Source organism: Solea solea, chromosome 10 (assembly GCF_958295425.1).
Source record: "Solea solea chromosome 10, fSolSol10.1, whole genome shotgun sequence".
NCBI classification, from domain to species: Eukaryota; Metazoa; Chordata; class Actinopteri; order Pleuronectiformes; family Soleidae; genus Solea; species Solea solea.
The window spans coordinates 27,986,626-28,013,071 of NC_081143.1; the positions used below are offsets into that span (position 1 = coordinate 27,986,626).

The 26,446-nt window shown below is 42.6% G+C and overlaps 5 protein-coding genes across 8 annotated transcripts; 3 read left to right on the forward strand and 2 right to left on the reverse strand.

The window, feature by feature from the left end:
• Nucleotides 1-706: 706 nt before the first annotated feature.
• Nucleotides 707-5,211, reverse strand: pold4 (DNA polymerase delta 4, accessory subunit). 2 transcript variants are annotated; one of them, XM_058640854.1, is made up of 6 exons: nt 4,781-5,211; nt 4,350-4,678; nt 1,943-2,066; nt 1,757-1,840; nt 1,470-1,587; nt 707-1,031 (listed from the first exon to the last, which is right to left on the reverse strand). In XM_058640854.1, exons 3-6 carry the CDS (start codon nt 2,055-2,057, stop codon nt 1,007-1,009), a joined length of 342 nt encoding a protein of 113 aa, XP_058496837.1. In that variant the 5' UTR covers nt 2,058-2,066; nt 4,350-4,678; nt 4,781-5,211; the 3' UTR covers nt 707-1,006. The 2 variants fall into 2 exon arrangements, with proteins under 2 accessions (XP_058496837.1, XP_058496836.1); XM_058640853.1 differs by lacking the exons at nt 4,350-4,678; nt 4,781-5,211 and adding an exon at nt 3,223-3,473.
• Nucleotides 5,212-8,408: 3,197 nt separating this feature from the next.
• On the forward strand, nt 8,409-11,530 carry LOC131467082 (interferon-induced protein with tetratricopeptide repeats 5-like). The gene is made up of 2 exons (XM_058640802.1): nt 8,409-8,955; nt 9,912-11,530. Exons 1-2 carry the CDS (start codon nt 8,951-8,953, stop codon nt 11,212-11,214), a joined length of 1,308 nt encoding a protein of 435 aa, XP_058496785.1. The 5' UTR covers nt 8,409-8,950; the 3' UTR covers nt 11,215-11,530.
• A 723-nt stretch (nt 11,531-12,253) lies between these two features.
• LOC131467091 (zinc finger protein 239-like) lies at nt 12,254-15,222 on the forward strand. 3 transcript variants are annotated; one of them, XM_058640813.1, is made up of 3 exons: nt 12,254-13,310; nt 13,432-13,524; nt 13,836-15,222. In XM_058640813.1, the coding sequence occupies exons 2-3, from the start codon at nt 13,507-13,509 to the stop codon at nt 14,955-14,957; spliced, it is 1,140 nt and encodes a 379-aa protein (XP_058496796.1). In that variant the 5' UTR covers nt 12,254-13,310; nt 13,432-13,506; the 3' UTR covers nt 14,958-15,222. The 3 variants fall into 3 exon arrangements, with proteins under 3 accessions (XP_058496796.1, XP_058496798.1, XP_058496797.1); XM_058640815.1 differs by having other exon boundaries at nt 12,263-12,320; nt 13,447-13,524; XM_058640814.1 differs by having other exon boundaries at nt 12,264-12,320.
• A 2,320-nt stretch (nt 15,223-17,542) lies between these two features.
• Nucleotides 17,543-22,430, reverse strand: ndufs8a (NADH:ubiquinone oxidoreductase core subunit S8a). Its single transcript, XM_058640838.1, has 8 exons — nt 22,352-22,430; nt 21,116-21,171; nt 20,516-20,581; nt 19,818-19,907; nt 19,465-19,573; nt 19,186-19,249; nt 18,866-18,994; nt 17,543-18,356 (listed from the first exon to the last, which is right to left on the reverse strand). The coding sequence occupies exons 2-8, from the start codon at nt 21,156-21,158 to the stop codon at nt 18,225-18,227; spliced, it is 633 nt and encodes a 210-aa protein (XP_058496821.1). The 5' UTR covers nt 21,159-21,171; nt 22,352-22,430; the 3' UTR covers nt 17,543-18,224.
• si:dkey-9i23.8 (parapinopsin) lies at nt 22,404-26,216 on the forward strand. Its single transcript, XM_058640217.1, is given in 8 exon segments — nt 22,404-22,416; nt 23,422-23,561; nt 23,649-23,727; nt 24,637-24,774; nt 24,851-24,989; nt 25,282-25,434; nt 25,743-25,839; nt 26,001-26,216. Coding segments are annotated over 8 exon segments (975 nt in total).
• The last annotated feature ends 230 nt before the right edge of the window (nt 26,217-26,446 follow it).

Here is a 26,446-nt window from a genome sequence, read left to right on the forward strand (position 1 = left end):
TAATGAATGATTATAATAATGACGACCTCTCACGCTGATAAGTTTATGACTCTTATTTTATAAACTGAAATCTCATTTCCGGTGCTACCGCAGCTAACTCTGTGAACCTTGACGCTCCTGCGCCGCACGAGCACGATTAGCGGCATCTGTCAGAAGAAAAAAACCCTAACAGGAGCAAAAGAGCCGTCCAATGAGAGGCGCGGGCACTCAGCGTGACGTGTGACGTCGACGAATGAGTGCGAAGAATCCCCAAAAAAGTCCCGCCCACTTGAAGCTTTACCAAACGAAAACGGCCCGCCTCCAGCCAATGAGCGCGAGGTGCGCCTGCTGTCACTCACACGAACGTGTGACGCGAAACACGCACAGCGGCCGCTTCATTAGGTACACGTGTCCAACTTGTATTCTATTGTTTTACATATTTTACAGGTTTTTTTGTACCGCTAACTTTATTTCTTTCTTTTTTTAAGATTAATATAAAATCCTTTGTAAAAAAAGAAAAACATAGTCAACTCACTGAGCTACCGTTGACGTTTTCTTCGCTCGATGTGAAGTTCTAAAGACAAGGAAGATGTTACTTTCTGTACAGAATTGTAAAGCCCTTCCAGAATATCAACAGAACAGGCCACACGGAGTCGAAGTGGCTCGCACTGTTGCCTTACAGCAATAAGACCCGAGATTGTGACCCAGTTTCAAGACAGAACAAACACAGGTTTGGTAGCTTTTAATTAAAAATATGAATTAAACTTGGGGCATAAGAGACAACATAGTGTCACTTTAACTTAAAAGAAACAAACAAACGTGTGGAGACACGTTTTCCTGCCTCCAGGATGTGAGAGTGATCCTCTTCTGTTGCCGTAGTGTCCACTTAAGGCCGCACAGGAAGCCTTCTGACGCTTCTTTGTTTGATCACATGATTCAAAATGTCCGACACAGACGCGAGCTTGATGTGACTTCTGTCGAGCTCTGGCGACTTTTCTCTCTCCGTCTCCGGGATGATTGGACGTCCTCACAGTGGATACTCTCTCCACAGGCTGGAAGACACAGAGCACAACCAGGGCAGAATATCAATGGACATTTGTAAATAAACTTCCATGGTTTTTCCCATCAGTGATAGAACCTGGTACCTGGTGCTTTTTTTAGTTCCTGCTCTGGTGAGATTCAGCTGAGCCGGTACTAAAAATGTGACGTTGACAGACTGCCGGTCACTGATTGGTCAGAGAGTGTCGTCGCTGAAGAACCATTCTTTGAACACATCATTTTTTAATTCTAATGATTCAGTTACGCCCAAAACAGCTGCTTTACAAGTCCCTAGTTTGTGTGCTTGTGTCGCATATGAACAGTTGCACGCAACTGCGCTACGATGACTCCGCCCCCGTTGAGGAGGAGCTATAAAGTAATGGAAAACAATGTGACTGATGCCAAACTGTGTAGAGCTAGAAGTGTATAATGGAAAAGCAGTGTTTACGGACCTCAGCGTGTACTCGGGGTCAGTGTGCGTCTGCGGCAGCAGCAGCAGCTCTCTGATCTCCTCAGGTGGATCCAGACCATGAAGCTTTGCTCTCTCCCACCTCTGCAGCCTGCTGATCCCTGCAAAACAGCGACAGCTCATTTCATAAATGATTCAAACTGCTGTGTTGAAACAAATGATATTAAAATCACAGTTCAGTGTGGCAGCCAAGCCTTCAGGCATCTGTTGACTGAAACTAGCGGAATATAAGATTTATATGTAGTATATATATTGTAAAAAGTGTGTTACCTGTGCACGGCCCGAACCTCCAGTCCAGATCAAACTGTCTGAGCTTGTGCAGCTCGTCCTCTCTGACCGCTTCACTGTCAGACTCTGGTTCACCAAAGACATTCACAGACAATTCTTTCAAAATATACATGTGTATAAATTTATGTTTATCCCTTTTCCTCAGACTGTAGAGAGTGACTGACTCACCTTGCTGAGGAGGAGAAGGAGGAGGCGTCGCCCGTTGCTTCTGCCGTTTGCCACCTCTCCTTCCTTTCTTCACCACCTTGAACGAATCCGTTATCAGTCCACGCTTGGTCGTCATGGTGACCGGCTGAGAACATACACACACACACACACACACACAGCAAATAATTTTTTTTAATTTTTTGTACGGTTGGCCCTGAAGTGTGAATCACCAACACTAACAGGAAAACACAACGACGTCAACTGAAACACAACGACATCAACTAAAACACAACAACATTAACTGAAACACAACGACATTAACTGAAACACAACGACATCAACTGAAACACAACGACATCAACTGAAACACAACGACATCAACTGAAACACGACATCAACTGAAACACAACGACATCAACTGAAACGTGACGACATCAACTGAAACACGACATTAACTGAAACGCGACGACATCAACTGAAACACAACGACATTAACTGAAACGCAACGACATCAACTGAAACACAACGACATTAACTGAAACACAACGACATCAACTGAAACGCGACGACATCAACTGAAACACGACATTAATTGAAACACAACGACATTAACTGAAACACAACAACATCAACTGAAATGCGATGACATTAACTGAAACACAACAAGACCATAATAACAACTCTGCTTCTTCTGATTTTATTCGGTAACAAAGAGAGTGAGACAAAATGTTGTGGAGTAAAAGTTGCTAGAAAATATAAATAAAGTAAAGTACAGTGAATTTTGTACTTAAGTACAGCAACAAAGTATTTGTTCTTTGTCAGAACAGCAGATATTTCTGCTCGGCTGTGGCCGTTCACTGATGCTCGTCAAATCCTCGCCCACTCGATAAAGATATATAATTTGAACTCTGCTTGGAGCCCCATAAAGGCTTGGACTGGCCCTGTTATATATATATATATACATATATATATACATACATATATATATATATATATATATATATATATATATATACACATATGTGTCCTGCAGTACAGAAACAAAAAGGTATTATTCACAGAAAGTCGAGCAATTCTGTGTGTTTATTATCATTTAACAGTTGTATTTGAGCAGATGGAGAATACAAAAGAGAGACAATCGTCACATAGATCAGACTATAAACCCGTTATTACGACATTACACTCGTCTCATTTTGTCGTTATTACATCACATTTAGCTCCTGTTAGCTCGTGGATTCTCACAGAGTTAACTGTTTAAATCAGTGTCAGTGTTGTAAATCACTGACTGTCTAAAAACTCACCTCGTTATTCAAACCAAAAACAGCTTTTTTCCTCTTCCGCAAAACAAAAACAGTGACGCGGTGTGACGCAAAGTTTGCTTCACATTCGACGGTTAAAGGGGCGAGTTCAGGTCACTATTTATTATCATGTTTTTACCGGTAAAATGTGTTTTTTGTTGTTTTTTTTCAAACCAGATTAAAGCTTTACATCACACGTCACATTATCAACACAGAACTGTGTTAAAAGCCCCATAAGTGTTCTCTTAACCGCCGGTTAGAACGATACGAATGAGAAGCTGACTTCAGTGTGGGTGACGCGTCTCTCTTCGTCTGGTACTCGACAAAGTACTTTTCTTGCTTTGCTGCCACCTGCCGTTCGCTTTAAGCGTCACAACCCAATGTTGAAAACATATTTTGAAAACATGATTAAGATGTTTTCCCGTCCATCGGATGCAGGCTCTAGAACAGTAAAGTCTATAGCCAGAATATCATTAGCCGTAGGCAGGGGTGTCAAACTGGCGGCCCGGGGGCCACATGTCGCCCTCCAATCGATTACATGCGGCCCGCCCTACACTGTGCTGAGGCACATCTGCCACTGAGGAGATGGAATATAGACAGAATATAAGATAATATGTATTTGCTATGTATTTGCTATATTTGTTATTATTATTATTATTATTATTATTGTTATTATAATAGCAATAAGACATTTGGCTGTAATAATTGTTTTATTAAATGTATTACACTCAACATTATATTACATATATTTAAGCTGTTTTAATTAGTTATCCTCGTCATTATTTGCCAAGTTTTCTATTTATTTCTCTGTTTTTGTGCATCATAAATGTGTACAAAAGTATACATAATTTTATAACAAAACATGCACTTTTACTTTGCAATATGTCTAATATTATAATGAATATTGTATATTTCCCGCCCACTACTAAATAGTTGTTTTTTTCCACTTTTTTTCTCAAGACCGGCCCCCTCTTGACCAGACTAGATGGTCATTAGTCCCCAGGTCATTTGAGTTTGACACCCCTGGCTTAGAGGCTCTCAAGTGGCCCATGAAGCTCTTTGATTGAGTATGAACATCTTTGGCCAATGTACAACGTTCACAAGCTCTGCAGCAATTGTGTTATTCATACCTGGCCAATAGTATCTCCTCCGAAATGAGATCTGCTGTCCGTTCCACACCTTGGTGGCCAGGGTTGTCATGAAGGCTAAGGAGGACATCCCCTTGCAGTTTTTGCGATAATAAAAGCTGATTCCACGTTGGTCCCCCTTCCGGTGATTCCACCTCAATTACCCGATCCCACTGCTTCAAGAGCTTCAGGAGCATGGGCGATGCCTTCTTCCTCTCATCCTTATTTGGTTGTTGTCGTCTGTCCCAGAAGTGAAACTCCTGGATCAGTGGGTCTTCTGCCTGCTACACATCAAGGTTAGCTCCAGCCTCCCCAAGAGACACCTTTAAAACCTGAGATACACAGTTTTGAGATCTCAATACACCATGCCGCTTTTGAACTGCACCCCTCAGTTCCTGTGAAAGGGCAGACGTAGGAGCAACTGTACTGTTGACCTTTTGGACCTGTGGCTGGAGTCATCACTGGTGGTACCTGCAGGGATCTGAACAGGGTTCTGCGCATGCACTCGTAGTTTGCTGAGCCCCTCTTCACTCTGCTCGGTCTCCATCAAATGACACATTTGTAGTGCTTCTCTCCAACCAGGTGCAGCCTGTAACCTGAGGGATCGAGAACATGGCAAGACCATATTCCTCATAAAGGTTGGTATAGAGTTGACTTGACCCAGATGGTAGAAAAATAGCTTTTTCCCTGTTAGAGAATTGACGCCCTTCCAGACAAGCTTGCAATTGGTCTCTAGCCTCTGCTCTCTGCTGGGTCCTAGTGCCCTACTCTACATTAATTCAATTATTCCTTTACAAGTTTTAAGTTGGTTTATATCGTCTGCCGATATAAACCATTCGGAACATGAAATGAAATCTGCAAGCAGACAAATTCCAGGATGTGTTGCTGGTAACTGGAGGGAAGAGAGGAAAAGTAACTTGCTCCTTGTCCAACCTTTGATCCGGTTTGCCAAGGCTACTATTTTGTCTTTCATCTGCCTTTGATCTGAGGAAGGCAGATCATGCATAGTTTCTGTGTCCTTTCAATGGGGAGAAAGGTTGGAATTGCAGCATGCAACTGATGTTGATGTTGTTATTCTGCCTGCGTTTGGTCTTCACGAACCGAAACAATGTAACGTTGTTTGTTTGCTGCGTCATTCAACAGAAAACAGGCTCTGCCAAGTAAAACTATCACACCTGGCGGGGGCGACGAGAAGTGATTATACTGTCCCGTAGTCACGAGAAAATGCTCTGACTGTAGCAGACATTTGTTTCTACTGAAAACAACAGACTAATTCAATGCGAGTGTGAGGGTTAATCCACACTGAGGAAACTTCATACACCCACACATTATGTTGGTGAGTTGGGGGCTCCCATTGTCTCTCTCTTCTGACAAAAAATCACTTTTATCAGATGATGAAATGGGAGACATGGTGTGCAGCGATTTGGACATGCCCCTGTTCAAATCTGAGTGCGTGGCTTCACTCTTCAGCTCGTACATTAACATGGCCCTCCCTTCGTGGGAGTTATGGGAGTTGGTGATGGACGGCAGACGCGTCAGAAGCGAGTTCAGCAGTTTGCTGTCCTCCGTCATCAAGAATATTGTGGATGTGATCAGCACATCGGTTTTTCAGGTTGTGAAGCCGCAGGTTGTTTCCCACTCAGGTTTAAGGAACGAGAACCATAATTACAGATACGTGACAGAGGAGGATATCCTGGCCAGCTTTGACACAGCTTTCCACCTTGGTCTGGAAGCAGCGCTGGGACTCAGAGTGAAACATTCTTATATCACAGACAAAATGCTGCAGTTGTTAGCAGCCGAGGTGACAAATATCCTCAACCAGTTGCTCGACTCAGAGGAGCGAGAGGACAGTGAGCCCAAACTGTGCTACATGCACACAAGAGAAATGGTTGAACTTCTAGCGTTCATGCTAATGTTAGCTGAAAAACATCCCGAGTCGTGTCGTAGCCCAGATGCACCAAAAGATCCCAAGTCATGTGACAGCCAGGATGCACCAGAATATACCGAGTCATGTGACAGCCAACCAGAACCAGAAGATACCGAGTCATGTGACAGCCAACCAGAGCATCCTGAGTCATGTGACAGCCAACCAGAACCAGACCATACCGAGTCATGTGACAGCCAACCAGAACCAGAACATCCCGAGTCATGTGACAGCCAACCAGAACCAGAACATCCCGAGTCATGTGACAGCCAAGATGCACCAGAACACACCGAGTCATGTGACAGCCAACCAGAACATCCCGAGTCATGTGACAGCCAACCAGAACATCCCGAGTCATGTGACAGCCGACCAGTACATCCCGAGTCATGTGACAGCCAACCAGTACATCCTGTGTCATGTTACAGCCAAGGGTCTGCTAGGACCGTGTCCCATTCACAGAACTCAGAGGATTCTGACTCCGACACGTTGCTACAGCGAGACTGGTCCTTTGTTGTGGTGTTTTGCTCAAACTTACTGATCCACATCCTAGACTCAAATGCGTTGATATATGACGTGGACTTCTTTGGGATCATAGTGCGACTGGGAGAGAGGACTGTGGGGGAACTGGGGCCCACTCTCCCAAAAAACATCAAAAAGGTCCAAATTGCTGTTTACAAGACGCTGTGTTGCGAGTACGGATCTGCAAATGCTCTGCTGGCTGCCATGTTCAGTGACAGTAACTTTGAGGAGAAGGTGTACTGGGTTTTAAAAGAAGAAGTGCAAAAGCCAGAACCAGTCAGCTTTCTGGATAAAATGAGGAGTCTTTTCAAAAAACGGACCGGCAGAGTTTATCCAAAGAGCACCGTCAGCGACCACCAGGACTCCATCAACCAGGAGACTGGATCAACGCCATCGTCTTCCAGGAAACAGAAGCCACCACCCAACGTCAGGAAGTTCTTGTCCATAGCCAGATTTTTTAAGAAGCCTTGAACTGATGGATGGAAAAACTTAAACATTGTCGTGGGTAAATATATATGTTGATCAGCCTGAAAAATAAACTCAATAATGGACAGAATCTGTTATGTTGTTACTGCCTTTTTTGTGTGACTACGCTGAAACCCTTGTACACTTTACAAACAGGCTGTGAAAGCGATAAAAAAAACAAGACACTACCATCACTGTAGCATTATAAAAAAGCATAACCTGTTGACCTTTTTTCTGTTTTCTGTTTTCTGCTGACATGTGCTTGATGTATAAATTGATGCATGACCTTGCACCACCACCACTCAAGCAATGTGTGTCACTCTGCAGGGACAATGTAAGGGTATCCAGGGCCTCAATGAGAGGCCATTGTTGCACCAAATTTAGGAAGACCACTTTTGGGCAATGAGCATTTCCATTCCAAGCAACGGAGAAATGGAACTCAATCCCCCTCCCTATTAGAGACTGTGCAACTTTTAACAGTTTTAAAAATTTCTCTAAAAACATGGCTGAAAGAGAATCAATCATGTGATCATTGCTCTTGTATATTGAACACTATAAAATGTTGTTGTCTTGTTACTGTCTGTAATGTTTAGTATGTCTTACTGTCTTTTAACTCCATGCCCAGGGACCACAGTTGCAAATTACCTATTCAGCTAACTCTGGTTTAGACCTGGTTCTGTACATGGTCCCTGTACATGGTCCCTGTCAACTAAACTAATAAACTAAGCTAAACTAAACTTTTTAATTGCATTTGATTCATTTTACTTTGAGCCCTACGATGTTAGTCCCAGCATTATTACCACATTTTATATCAAAATAAAACTGCCCACCATCTCATGATCTGCCTATACTTGTTTCCCTGAAACAGAAACCTAATGTTCAGGGGAAACAAAACCATGACTCAGCAGTGACTTACTCTCTCTCAGTTCAATCAAATCACATATAACGTCATCTCAGTCATGTGACTCGTTTTCATCAAACAGAAACTGACTTCGGTAAAATGAAATGCACAAATAAAGGAAGTCAGGTGACCCAAAAGTACAAGCAAATGCTTCAAAATAAAAGCCAAGAGGAGAGTCGAGAAACAAATAGGCTAATTACACGAAAAAACGAATAGTCAAAACGTACACGGACCCACTGTCAAGTATAGCTACACAAACCTGTGTGTGTATGTTGTAATGCGTACATCAAAACATATTTGTCATTTCCCTGAAGTTAAAGGGCGTAACTGGCGTAACTGCGGAGTTACGCCCGTTTCCTCTCTCTGAGCGTTAGGTTCCAGTTTCAGGAGAAACGAAAGTCACAGGCGTCTCGTGACTGAACGAACGACGGAAGTTCGCTTCGCGTCAGTCGCGCGAAGGCAGGCTGTGCTGCTGACGGGTCAAAACAAAGCCAAGAGGCGGCTTGCTGCGAACATAGGTGTTTTCTTCCACTTCCTCTCAGGTGTGTGCTCTGGTGTCAGCGCTCAGCTCCGCGGAATGGGCCGTCTTTCCGCTCAGTTCGCCTCACCGCGCACCACCCCTGCAGCGAACTCGCGTCTTTCGCGCGACGTGTCGCGACGTCCTTATAAAAAGCGTCTCCGCTCCTCATCCGAAACACTGCTGCACAAACTGCTGCTAACGCTACAACAGTGATCCCAATACTAATCCAGCTACAACCAGACGAGTTGACCGCAGAGGCCAGGAAACAGCTGAGGATGAGGTGAATTCATGCAATTATGTTATTGATGTTATTATTATTATTATCAGTAATAATAATAATAAAGAATCTCAGAGATACCTTTGTTTTAAGGTGTGGTTTAGAAACGTTTTAGAAATGTTTATGGGCAGAACTTGAATATACTCATTATTTTCCTATAGGGGAATAATAACTTTACTACGTCACTAATAATAATTTAGTGGTATAAATCAGTTCCACCTATTAAGATATTTATGTTTTTCCATTATTACTGATGTAACTTTCCTGGATGGTTGTTCTTCTGTCCTAATGCATGTTTAAAATGGCATCTTTTGCTGGGGTTTTATGACACAATACTTATTATGACCTTTTTGAATCTTGTACCGGGCAAATACTCAAATTAAAACAAAGGAAAACTAAAACTATTATAACCTTGGTGCAGACACAGAATGCAGATTGGGGAGACAGACCAAACACTGTTTTGTTTATCATTTATTAAACGGTGTTATATTTTCCATGATGGGAAAAAAGAGAAAAACGTTCATATGTCAACCATTGGGTGCTCCAATTGTTAAAGATTGGGTGACATTCTTCTTCATTTGCATAGTTCACATCTATGTGATCCGTCTGTTTGGGAGGCTGCAGAAATATTGTGGTGCAATACAGCAGCCTCCATTAAGCAAGGCCCTTTGCCTAGAGAAAAACCTCATGAATTTTATTCTCAAGCACTTACAAATAACAATCAATCAAACAATATAACAGACGGAAAGTGTCACCGTGCTACTGAATATTAAAAGCCTCTCTAAATAAATGTGTTAACTTTTAAAAATTCTCAGATCAGTAACTGAACGCAGGTGTCGTAGAAATATGGACAGTATATTTAATTTCTGTCAATAAATAAGAGATAAATGTCAAATTGTCACTCTGAGAATATTCTGTCAACATAGTGACAATGTTTTAATGTCATTAATCTCCACCAGCGCCGCAAAGAGTGAGACTACACTGGAGGCCAAACTGAAAAAGCTGCAGTGCCACTTCACCTGGGACCTGGGTGACAACAAGACCAAACTTTTACGTCTCAGTGAGACACTGCAGGACATCGGAACTGATGAGGGAAACTGTTGGCTGGGTCACATTTACAACCTGCAGGGCTACATCCACTTCCAGCTGGGAACCGATGAAGCCGACAAAGCCAGGAGTTTCTTCAGCAAGGCTACAGAAGCTCTAAACCGAACAAGAGACGCAGACCGGGGTCCATGGCTGCTGGTGAACTATGGAAATCTGGCTTGGCTGCACTATCTCCAAGGTGAGGAAGCAGAGAGTCAGGCTTACCTGTCAAAGGTCACTGCCCTGATGGAAGAATTCCCATCTCCATCACAGGACGAGCTGCACCCGGAGATCTGTGCTGAAAAAGCCTGGACTCTGCTGAAGTTCAGCAGAGAACAAAAGCTACTGGCAGGCGAATACTTCCAGAAAGCCATCGAGATGCAGCCAGACATGGTGGCGTGGCAGACCAGCCATCTGTTAGGGTTGGCCAGTATTCATAAGCACAATGAGAACGAACTAGAGGCAGACTTCATGGAGAGAATGCAGAATGCCAAGGAACAGGATCCAGAGAACCTGTACCTTGCTGCAGTGTGCCTTAAGCAGCGTGCCAGCAGAGGAGAAGATGTTGAAGATGAAGCAAGTGAGTTGGCAACAAAGATTTTGGGAAATCCTGTCAGCAGCTACAGTGGAATCAAAGTGATACTACGGATTTACAGAGGCAATGACTCTTTTGCCAGGGCTACAGCCTTGGCAGAGGAGGCTCTCCAAAACCATCCAGACGAACGTTATCTGAAAAGATGCCTGGCACTCTGTTACAAGTGGAAGATCAATTCAAGGGGCAGTCGCCCAACACCGCAAATGATAGATAAAGCGATCAGTCTCCACAAGCAGGTGATTTCTCTTTACCCACATTCTTCCTTTGTCAAGAGAATGGACCTCGCAAATGTGTACGCAAAGTCCCCTCACGGCCTGGGTGAAGCTGAGGACATATACCGGGAGCTGCTCAAACGTGACCTGCAACCTGCAGACAAGCAGGTCCTTTACAACACGTACGCAAAATTTCTAAACTTCGAACGGCAGGACCGCAACGGATCGGTGGATTATCACATGAGGGCGGCGAAGATACCGCACGAGTCGTTCTATCGACAGAACAGCATTAAAGCTCTGGAGAAGATCAGAGACAGAGGCAGGAATCGAAGGGGCCGTGAAATTGAGCAGTTTCTGGACAGACTGTGAACATCACAGTGATCCTTGTGACATCACTTTTCTTCCATAGCAAACAGCTCAGTTGATGTTGATGTCATGTTGTTTGGTGTTAATGTAGCTTTACTGCTCTCTTCTGGATGTAGTCACCCATTACTTCTACTGAACTGGGATGATAACAAATATAATAGCTTTGAGTGTTTCACAAATATCAATCTTAAATCATCATTTATTCTCTATTGCAGTAAAGATTGGTGATAATTAATTAATGACATGCATGTAACAATTAATTGCATTTTATTGCTTACACTCTGTTTTTGAGAAGTAAAAATATTGCTGTATTGCTTTATTTGTGGTGTAATCTGAATAAAGATTTTAGTTTTTAGAGATTATATATATATAAATATACATATATACACACATATATATACAAATACATATATATATAATTATTATTATAATAATTATTATAGATATTTGTGTTTAGAGATTTCTTTTGCATTAACCAGCTGACTGGACTTCTTTCTTCTTCAATAAAACCAAAAAAAACTGAATTCAACAAAATTGACACCGATAATTAATTTGTCATGAACATAATTACAAAATAATAACCACAAACAAAACTCAAAACTATATACATATATTTGTGGGGTATCTTACTAAATAAAAATTGCAAAGAGATGTATGTCTTTTTATTGTTTTTACTGCTCTGATGTTTTCTGGCCAAAAAGTTCTTCAAATTTTCATCCCTCAAATTGTTTTTTCAAAATAAATTGTAATCACCAGGGATTACAGACGGTGGCATTCGTAAAAAATAAATATCAAAATTATTAAAATTAATTGCCATTGTCGGTCATAAATGTCATTTAAAAAATGTTGTTTGTTTGTAATCTTGATACCTTTTGGTAAATTATGTTAACAAAACATGTTAGTTTTCTAACTGTTGAACTCTCGAACTATTGCTCTTCTTTTCACCCATTCACGTGCATTAATATAACATTTCCAGTATAAAATAAACACATTTAAAATAAAACTAGCTCTCTCCACCTATGACGTCATCGTGGCATCACTTTCCAAAATGGCGACATTTGCGTAGCGACACCGCTGCTAGCAGAGAGGGGACCGTTGGAGAGAAACGGGTACAGGCTCCATTCTGATTTCTTGGCGTGTATTGCTGGATGTGAAGACCCAGGACGATTTAGTAATTTAGTAACTAGCTAACTAACCTGTCTACTAATTACTTGACCGTGTAAGTGTGGCGTATTTAGTCAGCCTCCTCGCACTAATCCGTGTTAGCCCCGTTAGCTTGTGACGCTAGAATGCAGCCGATTCGGCGTCTACGCGTACAATCACTGGCCACTTTATTAGGTACACCTGCAAACCGGTTTTTAATATAAAATGGCTAAATTTGACAATGCGGGAAAAATCAGTTGCTCTTAGTTTTAACAGTTTGAGAGGACAGAGATATATTTGATTACATTTCGATGACTTATTGAGTTATAGCTATGTTATTACACTTTGACCAGGCAAAAAAATAAATAAATTATATATATATACATATATAGTTGTCACGTTTGTCAGAAGTGTAATGCTGCCACACCAGCAAAATAGAAACCGATCAGTATCATAACATGAAAAGTTATTAGTTTAAACAATAAACGTTTCATGTTATAGCTGGAGATGGCTCAGTGTCACTTTTTTTTCGTCCGATACTGATGCCAAACCAGGAATATCGACCACTATCAGTCCGATACTTGTTGACAACATATTCACCACCTACACCCATTTCAAGCAATTTCAAAGACAAGAATAATTCTCATCTCGTCCCTTGTGAAGCAGAAATAAACAGCCCACAAAATGACTCGGCTAAAATGATCTGTCGCTGATCTTTATCTCTATAATATACAATGGTTTATTGTTAGAACAATATACAGGTCTCTTTCTAACAGTATAGTACATACTGTATATTTGAGATGAATAGGTCCTTGGCAGAAGTGGATCCCTGACCTGTTGCCATATGTTGTCATCCCGATCATTGAGATTTGACACCATCACCGGCTGTTCAGACTACTTTCATCCACAATGTTTAATAACAGCAGAATCTCTCCTCATCTCAACCTGAGCTTCAGGTAGAATCCTGTAAATGAACCATGTCTCTCAGTTTTCATTTCACTGGTTTGGCAGCACTAACGCTGAGATATGCGACAGTCTGACCGTTCGATGTCTGTATTTACACCGTCACTGTTGTAGCGACAATCATTTCAGAGCTCACACCTGCTGAGGAGAATTTTGGATTTGGAGGACATCGACTGATGAAGAAATGAAATGAATTCTTCTGAAGAGGTGAGCACTGTACAGAAAGACTTGGAAAGAAAATGATGCCTATGGATGATTTTGTTTCCTCAGTGGCAGCAGAGGGCGCTAAAACACAGCCTTATGTCTAAACGGCCATATTACTATCCTTAACTAATATTTAAACAAGTTAACAGCCAACTGTCAGTTAATCATGAGTCATAATAAGCAATAGAAACCCTTGCCTTTTCCTCAGTTTTTCATTTTAAATGTTGTACGTTAGTGGCACAAGGAAAAATGGACATATCTTTAGAATATGTTGACTGCCACTCTGACTCCACTTGCCTTGGTGTTCTCCTCAGTTGAAACAGGAGGACAAAGAAGAAAGCAGACCCCATCAGTGTCAGAGCTGTGGGAAACGTTTCCGCCGGATTTGCAGTCTGAGAAGACACGAAATCACCCACGACGCAGAGAAACTCCATCACTGCGAGCTGTGTGGCAGCACTTTCCGCCAACTGAGCGCGTACAATCTCCACCTGTATACTCACCCGGAAGAGACAGCGTACCGCTGTGACCAGTGCGGGGAGGATTTCAGCGAGCAGAGCTCCTACAGAAAACACCTGCGTGACCACAATGGACCGTACCAGTGTGTCCAGTGTGAAAAGACTTTCACGTACTTCAGTATATACAAGATACACATGCGCGTCCACACCAAAGAGAAGCCATACTGCTGTGACCAGTGTCCAAAGAGTTTCAGTTTCTTAAGTTCATACAAGCGACACTTGCTAAGTCACAGTGGAGAGAAACCCTACCAGTGTGACTTCTGTGGGAAAGGTTTCACCCAGTCGGGACATTTTAACCTGCACCTGCGCAACCACACAGGCGAGAAACCCTACGAGTGCGAGCAATGTCAGAAAACTTTCAACGACGTCAGTAGTTACAAAATACACCTGCGCGTCCACACCGGAGAGAAGCCATACTGCTGTGACCAGTGTGGGAGGAGCTTCTCCCAGCTCGGGAACTACAAGTCACATCTGCGCATCCACACAGGAGAGAAACCGTTCCAGTGCGAGTTATGTGACAAGAGTTTCTCCATCTCAAAGACATACAAACTCCACGTGCGCACGCACACCGGAGAGAAACCGTACAAGTGTGAAGAATGTGGCAAATGCTTTGGTCGCCCCAGCAACCACATGCGCCACGTTCGTATCCACAGCGGGGAGCAGCCGTACACATGTGACCAGTGTGGGAAATGCTTCAACAGCTCTTTCAGTTATGGCCGCCACAAGCGCGTCCACACCGGAGAGAAGCCTTACTGGTGTTCACAGTGCAAGAGGCTGTTCACACGTTCACACACGCTGAAGAAACACCGCTGCGTCGGACTCGATGAAGACCGTTCAACAGTGACCACCAGAGAGGAGCAGACGAGGACCTGCTCGACAATGGCACCAACCATTGACAACCAACAACAGCCAATCATATGAAGTACATGTCTGTGTGGTATTGGAACAACATGGTGCCCATGAGTGTGTGACTCGGGCTGCATTTGTCTGTCCTAACCCTGCTGAGGGGCCATCCACACGGACACTGCGTTTTAGGAGAGACCTGAAACCACCTGGGGGTGCTGGCCTTGCGTTTCCGTGGAGACAGTGAATACGCTACTTAACGTCATGTTCCCACGCCTCTCTTGTGCTGTCATTCATCGTCCTGTATTTTGGAGATTGGATATCGGAAAGTATTTAGGTTTATATTGGAAAGTCGCCAGATGATTTTTTTCAAGTAAAAAGAAAAAAGTCTTTGGTGTAGCGTTACAGCACCACCCACAGTCCTGGCAACTTTTATTAACGCGGAAAAGAAGACCCTGTGATAATATTGACCAAACTCAACAGGTGTCAAGCCCCACCTGAACCCGACATGCCTCAATACTCTTGTCTGTCACGGTGGTTGTTAGCCTTTATTATTATGCCAAAACATCCACTGTGGATGGCCTCAGTCGTCCAGGTCAAATGTTTACACTGAATTTTCTAAAAATTAAACCATTTAAATTCACCCCCCATTTTACTTTAATTCACTAAAATAAATTGAAATGACAAAATGTCAACTGATGTGACCAAACCCAACAATCGTTTCTGGATTTTTGTCCTAACCTGGTCCAAACCGACAGATCCCAAACAGGCTTGGGTCGGGTATCCACACTCCAGACACCTCGCGACTTTTTGTTTAGATTATGTAAAAATGAACAGCACCAGTGCTGGTTTCAAGCTCTTGATTCGGACTACTGCATGTCAGGATTACGTGATGCCACGAATATCTCTTTTATTACATGTTCATTTTTGCACTTAAGGTGACAAATGTTACATATTTTGGAAGTTGAATGAGGACGAACAAACAAAGGAACTTAAGTGAATCTGCTTTGTTTTGGGGATAAAGTGCCGTTTTTGTCAAAATTGGCCCATGACCTTCAGTAAAGCGCAAAAGAATCACCCCCTTCAAGCTTTGGGACTGAATCAAGAGATTTATCTTGTCACATAAAATGAGTTGACTCATTGACACCATTCGTTAATCCTGTACTGGGATTGTATTCTATATGTAAGTGGCTGTTCTATGTAAACAGTGTCATGATTAAATACAGGTTCAACTTGCAGATGGAAACACTTGAAATTAAAGTGTTGATGAAATACAGTTGGAAAAGTGCAATAAGAGGTTTTGTCTTCTGACGTCTGTAAATATGAAACTACGAGCAGGTGTCTCAAATTACTCCTCTTGTAACTTGTTTGTACTTTGTCAAGTGTATTCTATTATTGTATATTTTATACATGATTACTATCTATTTGACTGGAAAGGGAGGAGGTGGGTTGTGCAATCTGAAAATGCAATGCTGTTGTGGACGATGGAAAATGACACCATCAGTGTTGGAGCATACGAACATGTTCTGTAAAATGAATGTTTCAATAAAGGAATTAAGAATGAAGAGAGGTTTTGAATGTGTGTAAGATACACAGACACAGTGAAACAACGTGTGCATTTGTAAATACATTGAGATTCAACATTTTTGTCACGTTTACCTGTATGAAGTCATGAAAATTGTCTGGGTGAACCAGAGAAGCGGCGTCTGGCAGCTTTCGTATACATCCCACTGAAGAGCAGCTGTCACTCCAGTCGGCTGTCGCCTCCCATTTTAAGCAACTTGACGTCAGACGTCATTAGGCCGCCGCCGCTCCTAGAAAACTACAACAAGCATGTACGTCGGCACACTTCATGTCGCTCTGCGTACGTCATCCGGATCATTGGGCTGATTGGTTGTAGGTCTGTACAATCTCGTAGTCATTCTACGTCATTAGCCAGGCTAAACATCAATTTATGGGACATTTTGGGTGCCGGTTAAATATTTCTTCCAAAAATAGCATCTTTTTTTCCACACAGAAGCTAAACTTTTGTACAAACCTTCCCAGGGGTTGCTGGAGACAATCCCAGCTGACATAGGGCAAAAGGCGGCGGTCACACACTGGGCAGGTCGTACAGAGACACCTATGGTCAATCTGGAGTGTTTTTGGACAGAGGAAGGAAACTGGAGAACCCGGAGAAAACTCACATGCAGACGGGGAGAACATGTTAACTCCATACTGTAAGGCAACAGTGCCCACCCCCTAATAATATTTAAAATTAAAGCTGCTTTTCTCTCTTCTTTCAGGTTCTGACAGCTTAAATGTGTGTTTATGAAAATGTGTGACGCATTAGAAACTTTAGGAAAAGTAAAGAATCCCTCACATTTTCTCCCACTACATTTTTTTATTTGATTTGATTCAGGGCGGAAAACACTGAGCTGGTGGACTGACACGCTGGACACAAACAATAATCCGTGTGTGTGGGACATCGGGGGTCAGCGGGATCAAGTCCACATCACACGGTCCACACAGGGTCTCAGCAGTGGAGACCACCGATGATCACACGAGTCAGTGTAAGACTCATCCAAGGGATGAACACTAAAATCATACGCCAAATATTTTCACAGTCAATCAGTTTACGTGAGTTTTTTGGGGGGGCAGGAAATAATAATTGTGATTTCAGATTCATAATAAATGTTAGATTTATTAGTTTCCTGTTGCAGGTGTGGAGGAGAAACTGTGGAGCCTTCAGTTTGCATCAAAACACATTTAGTTTGTCCATTGTGGGCTTTTGTAAAACTTCCAACAATAAAAAAATCAATTTGTGCGTCAGTCCACTAGATGGTGCTAAGTGCTCACTCTCACTGTTGCACGAGTATATCGCAACACGCACCATAGAAATACTATCGTGATATATCGTCTCTCTTATTGTACACTAAAAATATGAAGTATTTTATCTGCAGCTCATGCCTAAATTTAACATACTGGACCTTTAACTGTGGACATTTTCTGGTTCCTTTGCTCTTCTGTGACGGTAAACGGTAAACCAATGTTTGGTTCGTGGACAAAACGAAAGCCATTTTAGGGATGCATTCATTTTGAGGTTTGGGAAACAGATTTAATATATATTCCATCAGTTTCTCCTGCGTTCTACGCGTCTAAACTACTGATCAAGAGACGAACGAGCAGATCGATGGATGATGAAAATAACGTCAGTTGCAGCCCTAATTCGTCATTTAACAATAAATATATGATGCCACAGGAAACAAAATCTAAACAGAAACATGTCCATCATGTCAGGATGAGACGACACTGATGTCTCCTTACATTATGTACAGTATGGACGTACAGTGTGTGTGCGTGTGACTATCGATACAGGTAATCGGCTTGTATGTTGGCCGCGATCTCTGCCTCCCACTTGTCTCCGTTGTTGAGCAGCTTCTCCTTGTTGTACAGCAGCTCTTCATGAGTCTCGGTGGAAAACTCAAAGTTGGGGCCCTGTGTGAGAGAAAAAGAGAGAGAGAGAGAGAAAGAGGTGAGGAAAAAGGACAATTAACCATTCACCTTATTAGAAATATAGAACTAATCCACTGGTTATCATTATTATAATCATTTACACTGACAAAACAACATCATTTCGGGTTTTGGGAAACACCGACGGAACATTGTCTGACATTTTATGAACCGCACGACGACTCGATTAATCAAGAAAATACTCGACAGATTTGTCAAACATAAGAATAATCGTTAGTTACAGCTCTAGTTTTAAAATATATAATTCATATAGAACTTCACCTGAAGACCAAGAGCGTTCGTTTTTCTTTCCATGGTTGATCTACAGTTTAAACATCTAGCAGAACCTCCAGGATTTTGTCTACTGCTCTCTTAAGTTTCCTATTTATCGAACTGCAGAGAACACGGTTATACTCCACAACAATGGCGACAATAAATCCGATGCGAGAGCACTCAGATGAGTAAGAACTGAGCTATCGTGCGCACACACACACCTCCACGATTGCGTCCACAGGACACGCCTCCTGACAGAAGCCACAGTAGATGCATTTGGTCATGTCGATGTCGTAGCGAGTCGTCCTCCTGCTGCCGTCTGCGCGAGTCTCAGCCTCGATGGTGATGGCCTGAGAGAGAGAGAGAGAGAGAGAGAGAGAGAGAGAGAGAGAGAGAGAGAGAGAGAGAGAGAGAGAGAGAGAGAGAGAGAGAGAGAGAGAGAGAGAGAGAAAGAGAGAGAGAGAGAGACGGTGATGATGATCTACTGCTTACTAAATGGATACTCATGTGAAGTCCTTTCAGTCTGTGTGTGTGCACACACCTGTGCAGGGCAGATGGCTTCACACAGCTTGCAGGCGATACAGCGCTCCTCTCCTGATGGATACCTGGTGTAAACATCATTAAAAACACGTCGTTCAGTTTACTCAGACTAACTGCTGAAGTGAACTACGTAAAGGTACTGTTCTCAGTTGAAACGCAAACCTGAACCAGGACTTTACCCGCTCCAAACCATACTTTACCAAACCAAACCGTACCATGATGGACATGCAGAATAAGTGTGTGTGTGTTAGATTACACCATTGAACTCTCTCTCTCTCACCTGCGCAGTGCGTGCTCTCCTCTGAAGCGAGGCGACAGTGGGCCTTTCTCAAACGGGTAGTTGATGGTGGCGGGCTCTCTGAATAGGTAGCTCAGCGTCATGCTCATACCTGACCACACACAAACCATCATTCATAATGTTATCAACAATAATAATAATAATAATAATAACAATGATGACTCATTCACAATAAGAAGAATGTGAACAGAGCGAGGCTCCAGCCATGAAAGAGCGGGTTTGTTTGTTGTTGCTACGAGAACAGCTCCAGAACCTGTGTGTGTGTGTGTGTGTGTGTGTGTGTGTGTGTGTGTGTGTGTGTGTGTGTGTGTGTGTGTGTGCGTGGTTGAGCTGACCTCTGAAGAGCTCCGTCCACAGCAGCGTCTGAGCAGCTCGGTCTGTGATGGACTTCATGTCTGTGGCGAGCTCCTGAGCGTTCACATACTCTGTGGACACACACACACACACACACACACACACAGGTCAGATTTAACATGTATTTCACACATCCTGGGTTCCAACACTTTAATATACATCAAACTCAAGGACTTTTCAAGGACTATCCAGGACCTATTCCCCCCTAAGTTAAGGAGCGAATGTGCCAACAAAGCTTAAGATGAAGAGGCAACTTGTAAGCGTCTTTGTCCATGATGGCGAAGTGATGTCCTTGGGATGTTGGGTCAAAGTCAGTCTTTGTAAATGTGTCTTTGGTGAGACAGAGATCTTGGAATTTTCATTTCCCAGACATCACGTCGCCATTTTACTCTTGCATAACTTTACTCGCTCATTGTTCTGCACGGAATGTCACATCAACGGGGAAGAGAGAGAGAGTGGACAGTGGACAGTGTTTTTTTCTGGTTTATTTGCTCCATAAAACAAAGAAATCAACATATTCAAATGATCAAAATTGACAAATGAATTGATTATTAAAATAAGATGCAGCCCTAATTTATGTACATTTATTATGTGCTTATATTTGTACATGGTACAACTATTGTTTATAATAATCAGCTCCTTGGTATGATCTCACATATGTATGTTTTGCTGTACTTACTGAATCCTCCCCTTTGTATGGAGACGCTGAAGGACCTCACCAGATTCTGGCTGGTCACCAAAGAGCCTGCAGTTAAACATAAGAGTATATCAGCATAAATACTGCCGTCAGTGACGTCATCTCTCAGCACGTTTCTCTAAAACCAACCCCTGGGACTCGGACACTCTGACCAAAAAAAATGTCTGCCACCAGAGACGGGAGGGAAAACAACGACATCTGCAAAAACACTAAAATGCGATCAGTGCATTTTCTCACTCTTAATTGTGTTTAACTTGCGGGGACACAGGAGCTGCTGGTCTACTTACTAACAGAAGCAGCAGTTGATAAACGTATGCTTAATGTACTTGTTTAAGTGCAGGGGTGTGTAGACACTACAGCAATAAATCGATTTAATCGGTTTAAATTCTCTTGGGAAAAACACCAATCAACATGTTCTGGAACAAACAAGCTCTCGTAAATAACCGCAAGTTGGAGCCATACTTCCTGTAACTTGAGTATAATACGTTGTTGTGTTGTATGTATAATCAGTTTAAGGTCGCGAAATATGACTTTTCTATGGTTCCACCACAGGGAATTAACTAGGAATTACTCAGATCTTACCTGGTCTTGACACACAATGCAGTAAACGCAGTGTTGCAGCCATGACGTTTTTGCAACTGGAATTAGACACAAACAATGACACATTAGGGCTGTTGCTCGGACAAATGCACAACGACCCACACTAATAAATTTGAATACTCTGCACTGTAGTGCAATTATACACAATGTTTTCCATTTATATACAGACAGATAGAACAAACAAACAAAATCAACAACAATCAGTGGTACAAATGAGCCATTTCATGCAAAGTTCTAAAACAAGTTGCCAACAATCACATGCATTTCTTTTACTTATTAAAAGCCAGGTGCAATATTCATATTTCTTAATATGTATTTTCTGTAAATTAGACGACCTTTGAAGGCGGCCTGTGCTGTCAGGACAATTACATAAGAATTTTGACCAGAGTGCGTAGAAAACACTTAATAGGGTTTGAAGCTTTTTTCATGTTCAAAACAAGATATCTGATTGTTTGAGCTTCTTAAATGAGATTTTCTTCATTTCTTTGCCCCGTATAACAAAGAAATCATTCAAATTCAATCACGTTCTTCGCAGCTCTACATCTCAACATCTCACACTGGTTCTTGGATCTGAAATGGCCTCGACAGTCACCACCAGGTCTGACTTGAACAGAACCGTTGGGATTAGCGTCGTGAATGAGCAACTGCGGGATGTTTTCATCGTAACATGAACCAAACTCCCCGAGGAATATTTCCAGCATCTGACTGAATACATTTAACACACGAATTAAGCTCGTTCTTGAAACGAAACACCAGTGAGTCCAAAACAGCTCTAACAGGGTGTACCTAATAAAGTGGCCGGTAGCTGACACTCAGGGGACGAACTTAATTGACACCCGGCAGTTAAGCTAGCCCTGACGCTGACCCCGGCGTGCACTACACGACTCAATGACACGAGTCAACCACGCAAATGTCCACGTCCACGTCCACTTCACCGAGTTAACACTCGTACACATAGAAGAGCTCACAAATATGCCTGACTTTGTTTTAATTTTGTCAAGTGTTTACTGCTCAGTGCCAAGCTAGCACCGTTAGCAGCCGGTTAGCGCACACACACTGTCAAGGACTTTAGCGCAAAGCTCCCTCCAGAAGAACCAAAGGCTAATCTTATCACTTCACGAACACAAACAGTTTAGTAAAGGTTAGATATGTTACTGTGGTGAAAATAATTCCGTGTAAGAAACATTGTTAAATAAGTTGAAACGCTTTAAAACTCACCGAAACGTCGCTATTTGGCCTTCTGAACCAGAACAGCGGACGAATTAAGGGGATGGACCGTGCGCGTACCGGAAGTTGCAATGCGTATTACGTCAAGCCATTACGTTTTTGTTTTTCTTTTTTTGTTTTTAATTTTTATCGTTGTACATGTGTATGCACGTAGTTTTGTTGAACTTGTTATGTTTATTTATCTTATTTAATTAATTTAACAAAAAAACGGTGTGAGTTTCCGATAATGTATTTATTAATAATAATGTTGGTTGATGTAAACAAATGATGCGAGTTTGAAAAACAATAAAATAGAAATTACTTATGAGTCCTGTTTTTTAATTGATTTGTTTTTATGTATGGATGCCCATTTCCGCCACTTAAAATATAAAAATATATTTTAGTAAGCCTTAATTATGAGCTACTATGTCACAATTATGAGATACTAAGTCTTAATTGTAAGATATTAAGTAAAAATGTTGACATACTAATTGACAATTTTGAGATACTAGGTCATGCTTGTAAGATATTAAGCCCTACTTATAAGATACTGTTGCAATTGTAAGATACTAAGTCGTAAGGATGAGAAACTAAGTCACAATTGTGAGAAACTCGTATTATAGTGGTGGACAAATTTGTAGCAGGTAAATAATCTCTCTCCCTCACACACACACACACACACATGCGTCATTGAAGTTAATGGAGCATGTGTTTTTTAATTGACAACGGTTTTGATGACACGTCCATCTGAGCTCGTCACCACAAACACCTAAGAGGCTTTTGTTGAAGGCTGTGGACGGACAGAGAGCTCACTACAATAGTAAGTGATTTTAACCTCATCGTCTCATACAAAACACACGTAAATCATGTTAAAAAATATATATTTCTAAAATCATTTGCAGTACATTCCATTAAGACTCGCTGGCCACATTATTAGGTACAGATGACACCTAATAAAGTGGCAGGAGGAGCACTCGTATACTCAGAGATGGTCTTCTTCATACCCAGGTATGAAGAAGACCATACATTCTGCCATATACACTGTATGATATGATATCGTAAACTGTGCTGTGCTCCTGCAGTGACTGAATGGTTCAATGAGACTGTGTTCATGGAAAATCTGTGGCCAGAGCCAGAGAAGTGGCTGCTGGTGGCCACACTGGCACTGGAGATGTTCATGGGAGTCGTGGGAAACTGTCTTGTTCTGCTGGTCAAATTCATGGTAAAGTACAGAACACCATTAGGGGAAATGGGGACTTCTTCTATCATAGTAGTGACCTATTTTCCTCTTTCATCTTTTCATTTTCAGTGCAGGGGTCAGTTCTGCTGCCGCTACTGGCTTCCTTTCATCAGTCTCACCTTGTCTGATTTAGGTATAAATCACACCAACACCAGAGGATCACACAAGTACAACACACTCACACACTCACTCACTCACTCACTCATCTTCTACTACTTTATCCTCCACACATGACGGTCGCTGGTGCCAATCCCAGTGGACATAGGTTGAAAGGCGGGGTCATTTAGTGTGTCCAATTTGCCTAATCCCCAAATCTGCATGATTTCAGACTGTGGGAGGAAACCGGAGAACCCGGAGAAAAGCCACACAAGTAACTATTAATTATTAAATTCATCCTAGAAACATGGAAATCTCACTTGAACAAGGAGAGAACACGCAAACTCAACGCAGGAAGGACTTGAGAAGAACCAGGGTTCAAACCTGGGACTATTCTTGCTGCCATGCACTGGTCCACCGTGCTACTCCTCTACCTGAAAGCAGACGAATGTGTGGTCGTCTTTTAAATGAGAAGTTCCCACGCCAGCGTACCACAGAAACCGGAGAGCCCGGACAAAAGCACATGCCCAACACACACAATACACAAACGCACAGATACACAAATAATAACCTTTTGGTTTTAAAACACTGCACAAACGTCATCTATGACGGAATGTAAGGGCCGCTTTCACACCAGAGCTGTTTGGTCTGCTTTAAACGGTCTGTTTCCCTCAGAGAGTGAAAACTCATCCGAACTAAACAAGCCAACTCTGGTTCGCCTGAAAACCTGGGTTTCGCTCGTGAAGTTCACTTCGCGAAGCTCAAAGTTCCTTTCCTCGTGCTTGTTTTCTTCCAGGTCAGTGCTCGTTTCAGGCAATAATTGCTCCAAACAAACAACTGTTGTAACTGCGTGACGTTGTCCAGGCGATTTGGTGAAAGTGAACCGAACCAAATTAAGGTGTGAAATGATCCTGGTGTGAATGCGACCAAACTGGACTAAATCTGTGGTTCTCAAACCACGTGTGTTTTTAAGGTTGTTCCCTTCTCATCATCTCCGGCTCCCTGATGGCTGTGCTGACAGGAGGTCAGAGGTCACCGTGGTGTGAGGTCGTCAGTCTGCTGAAGTTTGCCTTCATCACCTCGTCTATCGGGAGCATCGGTACCAAAGATCACAGACGTCTCAATGTTGAATCTCTGGTTCCATAAATAACTGAGTTCTACTGTAACTTTTACAGCAGTTCTCTGCGTGCAGCGCTCGATCGGCACGGCGTCCACACGAGGCGCTCTCTTTGTCGTCACGGCGACAGCATGCTTGGCGGCGTGGGTGAGCGGCGTCGTGTTTGGGAGCGTCCCCGTCGTCTACGCCTGGATCAGGTGACGTATATGTGCTATATGTGAGAGGGCAATTGAAAGTGTTAATTCACCCATTCATTCATTCATTCTCTCCCACTTTATCCTCCACATGAGGGTCGCGCATGACCCCCTGCTGGGTCATATCCTGGGATCCTGGAAGAGTCATGAGCACAACGTCCTAAACAATGACGAACTTCAGTGAAAAAGATTTTAAAAATCCTGAAAACACGCGTGGCGTCGAGCTCGTGACTCGTCCAGTGACCGATCTGTTTCAGATCTAAAATAAGCCGATAACAAGAACCACTTCCTCCAGGTACGACAGTGCAGAGATGCTGTGCGCCGTCTTCTGGGAGAGCAGCTACTCAGACATGTTGGTCTACATTCTCTGTGCGTTCTCCCTCTGCATCTTCCTCCCCTTCCTCCTCATCATCCTCTGCTCACTGCTCAGCTGCTACGGCTCCAACAGGTGAAGCAGCAGAAGTCGTTTTCTATGTCTATTTGAACTTGGTTGATTTTCCAGTGTAGAGCAGTGAATCTCACGACAAGAGCCAATTCATGCACAATGATCATTTGAATTTGGTAAAGAAATCCTTTCAAAAAGAGATGTTTGGTAAATGAATTTATGTTAAACCTACACACAGATCTTAAGTATAAAGCTTGTAAAATTCTGCAAATAATATTAGGAGAGAAAAGGCTTTTGTTTAAGTTTTCAACTGAATGGAAGTCAACGCAGAGTCTGTGTGTGTGTGTGTGTGTGTTCGTTCTTCCTCTCAGTGATGACGATGATGATGATGACACAGATCTGTCTGCTGTCACTCCTCTACTGGTGGCCTTCTACATGCTCTGCTACACTCCCTTTGTTGCGTCTGAGGTGACTCACTCACTCTCTCACTCACTCACTCTTTCACTCACTCCCTCACTCACTCACTCACTCACCCACTCACTCACTCACTCACTCACTCACACACACACTCTCTTGTGTGTAAACTCTTGCTTTGTTGTTGTTTGTTGTTTTTCCCGTTGTGTGATCAGCTGATCCTGCTGGGTCGACTGGACCTGTCCCCAGCACCTGATTGGTTGAGGACTCTGTCGTCAGTGATGTCATACCTGGACTGTGGTCTGAATCCTCTGATCTGCTGCTGCCATCAGGACTTCAGGGAGGCGGGTCTAGCCCTGCTGTGGACCAATAGGAGAGCACGGTCAGATGAGCCGGTCCTCACTGGTGTCACTAAACACCTGCAGCTCTAAACACACTTTTATTCTCCTGTAATAAATCAAATATAAATGAGTCATGTTTTCTATACATTTGTGCTATAAGTAAAGAAATACAATGAATAATCTTCTGTAATAACATGTACAAATAAGTCTATTTATACATTTTTTGTTCCCTCCTTCCTCTGCATCATCATCCATTTTTGTTCTATTCTTCAAGTGAGGGAGCGTAAAGAACAAGTGAGGGAGCGTACAGATCAAATGAG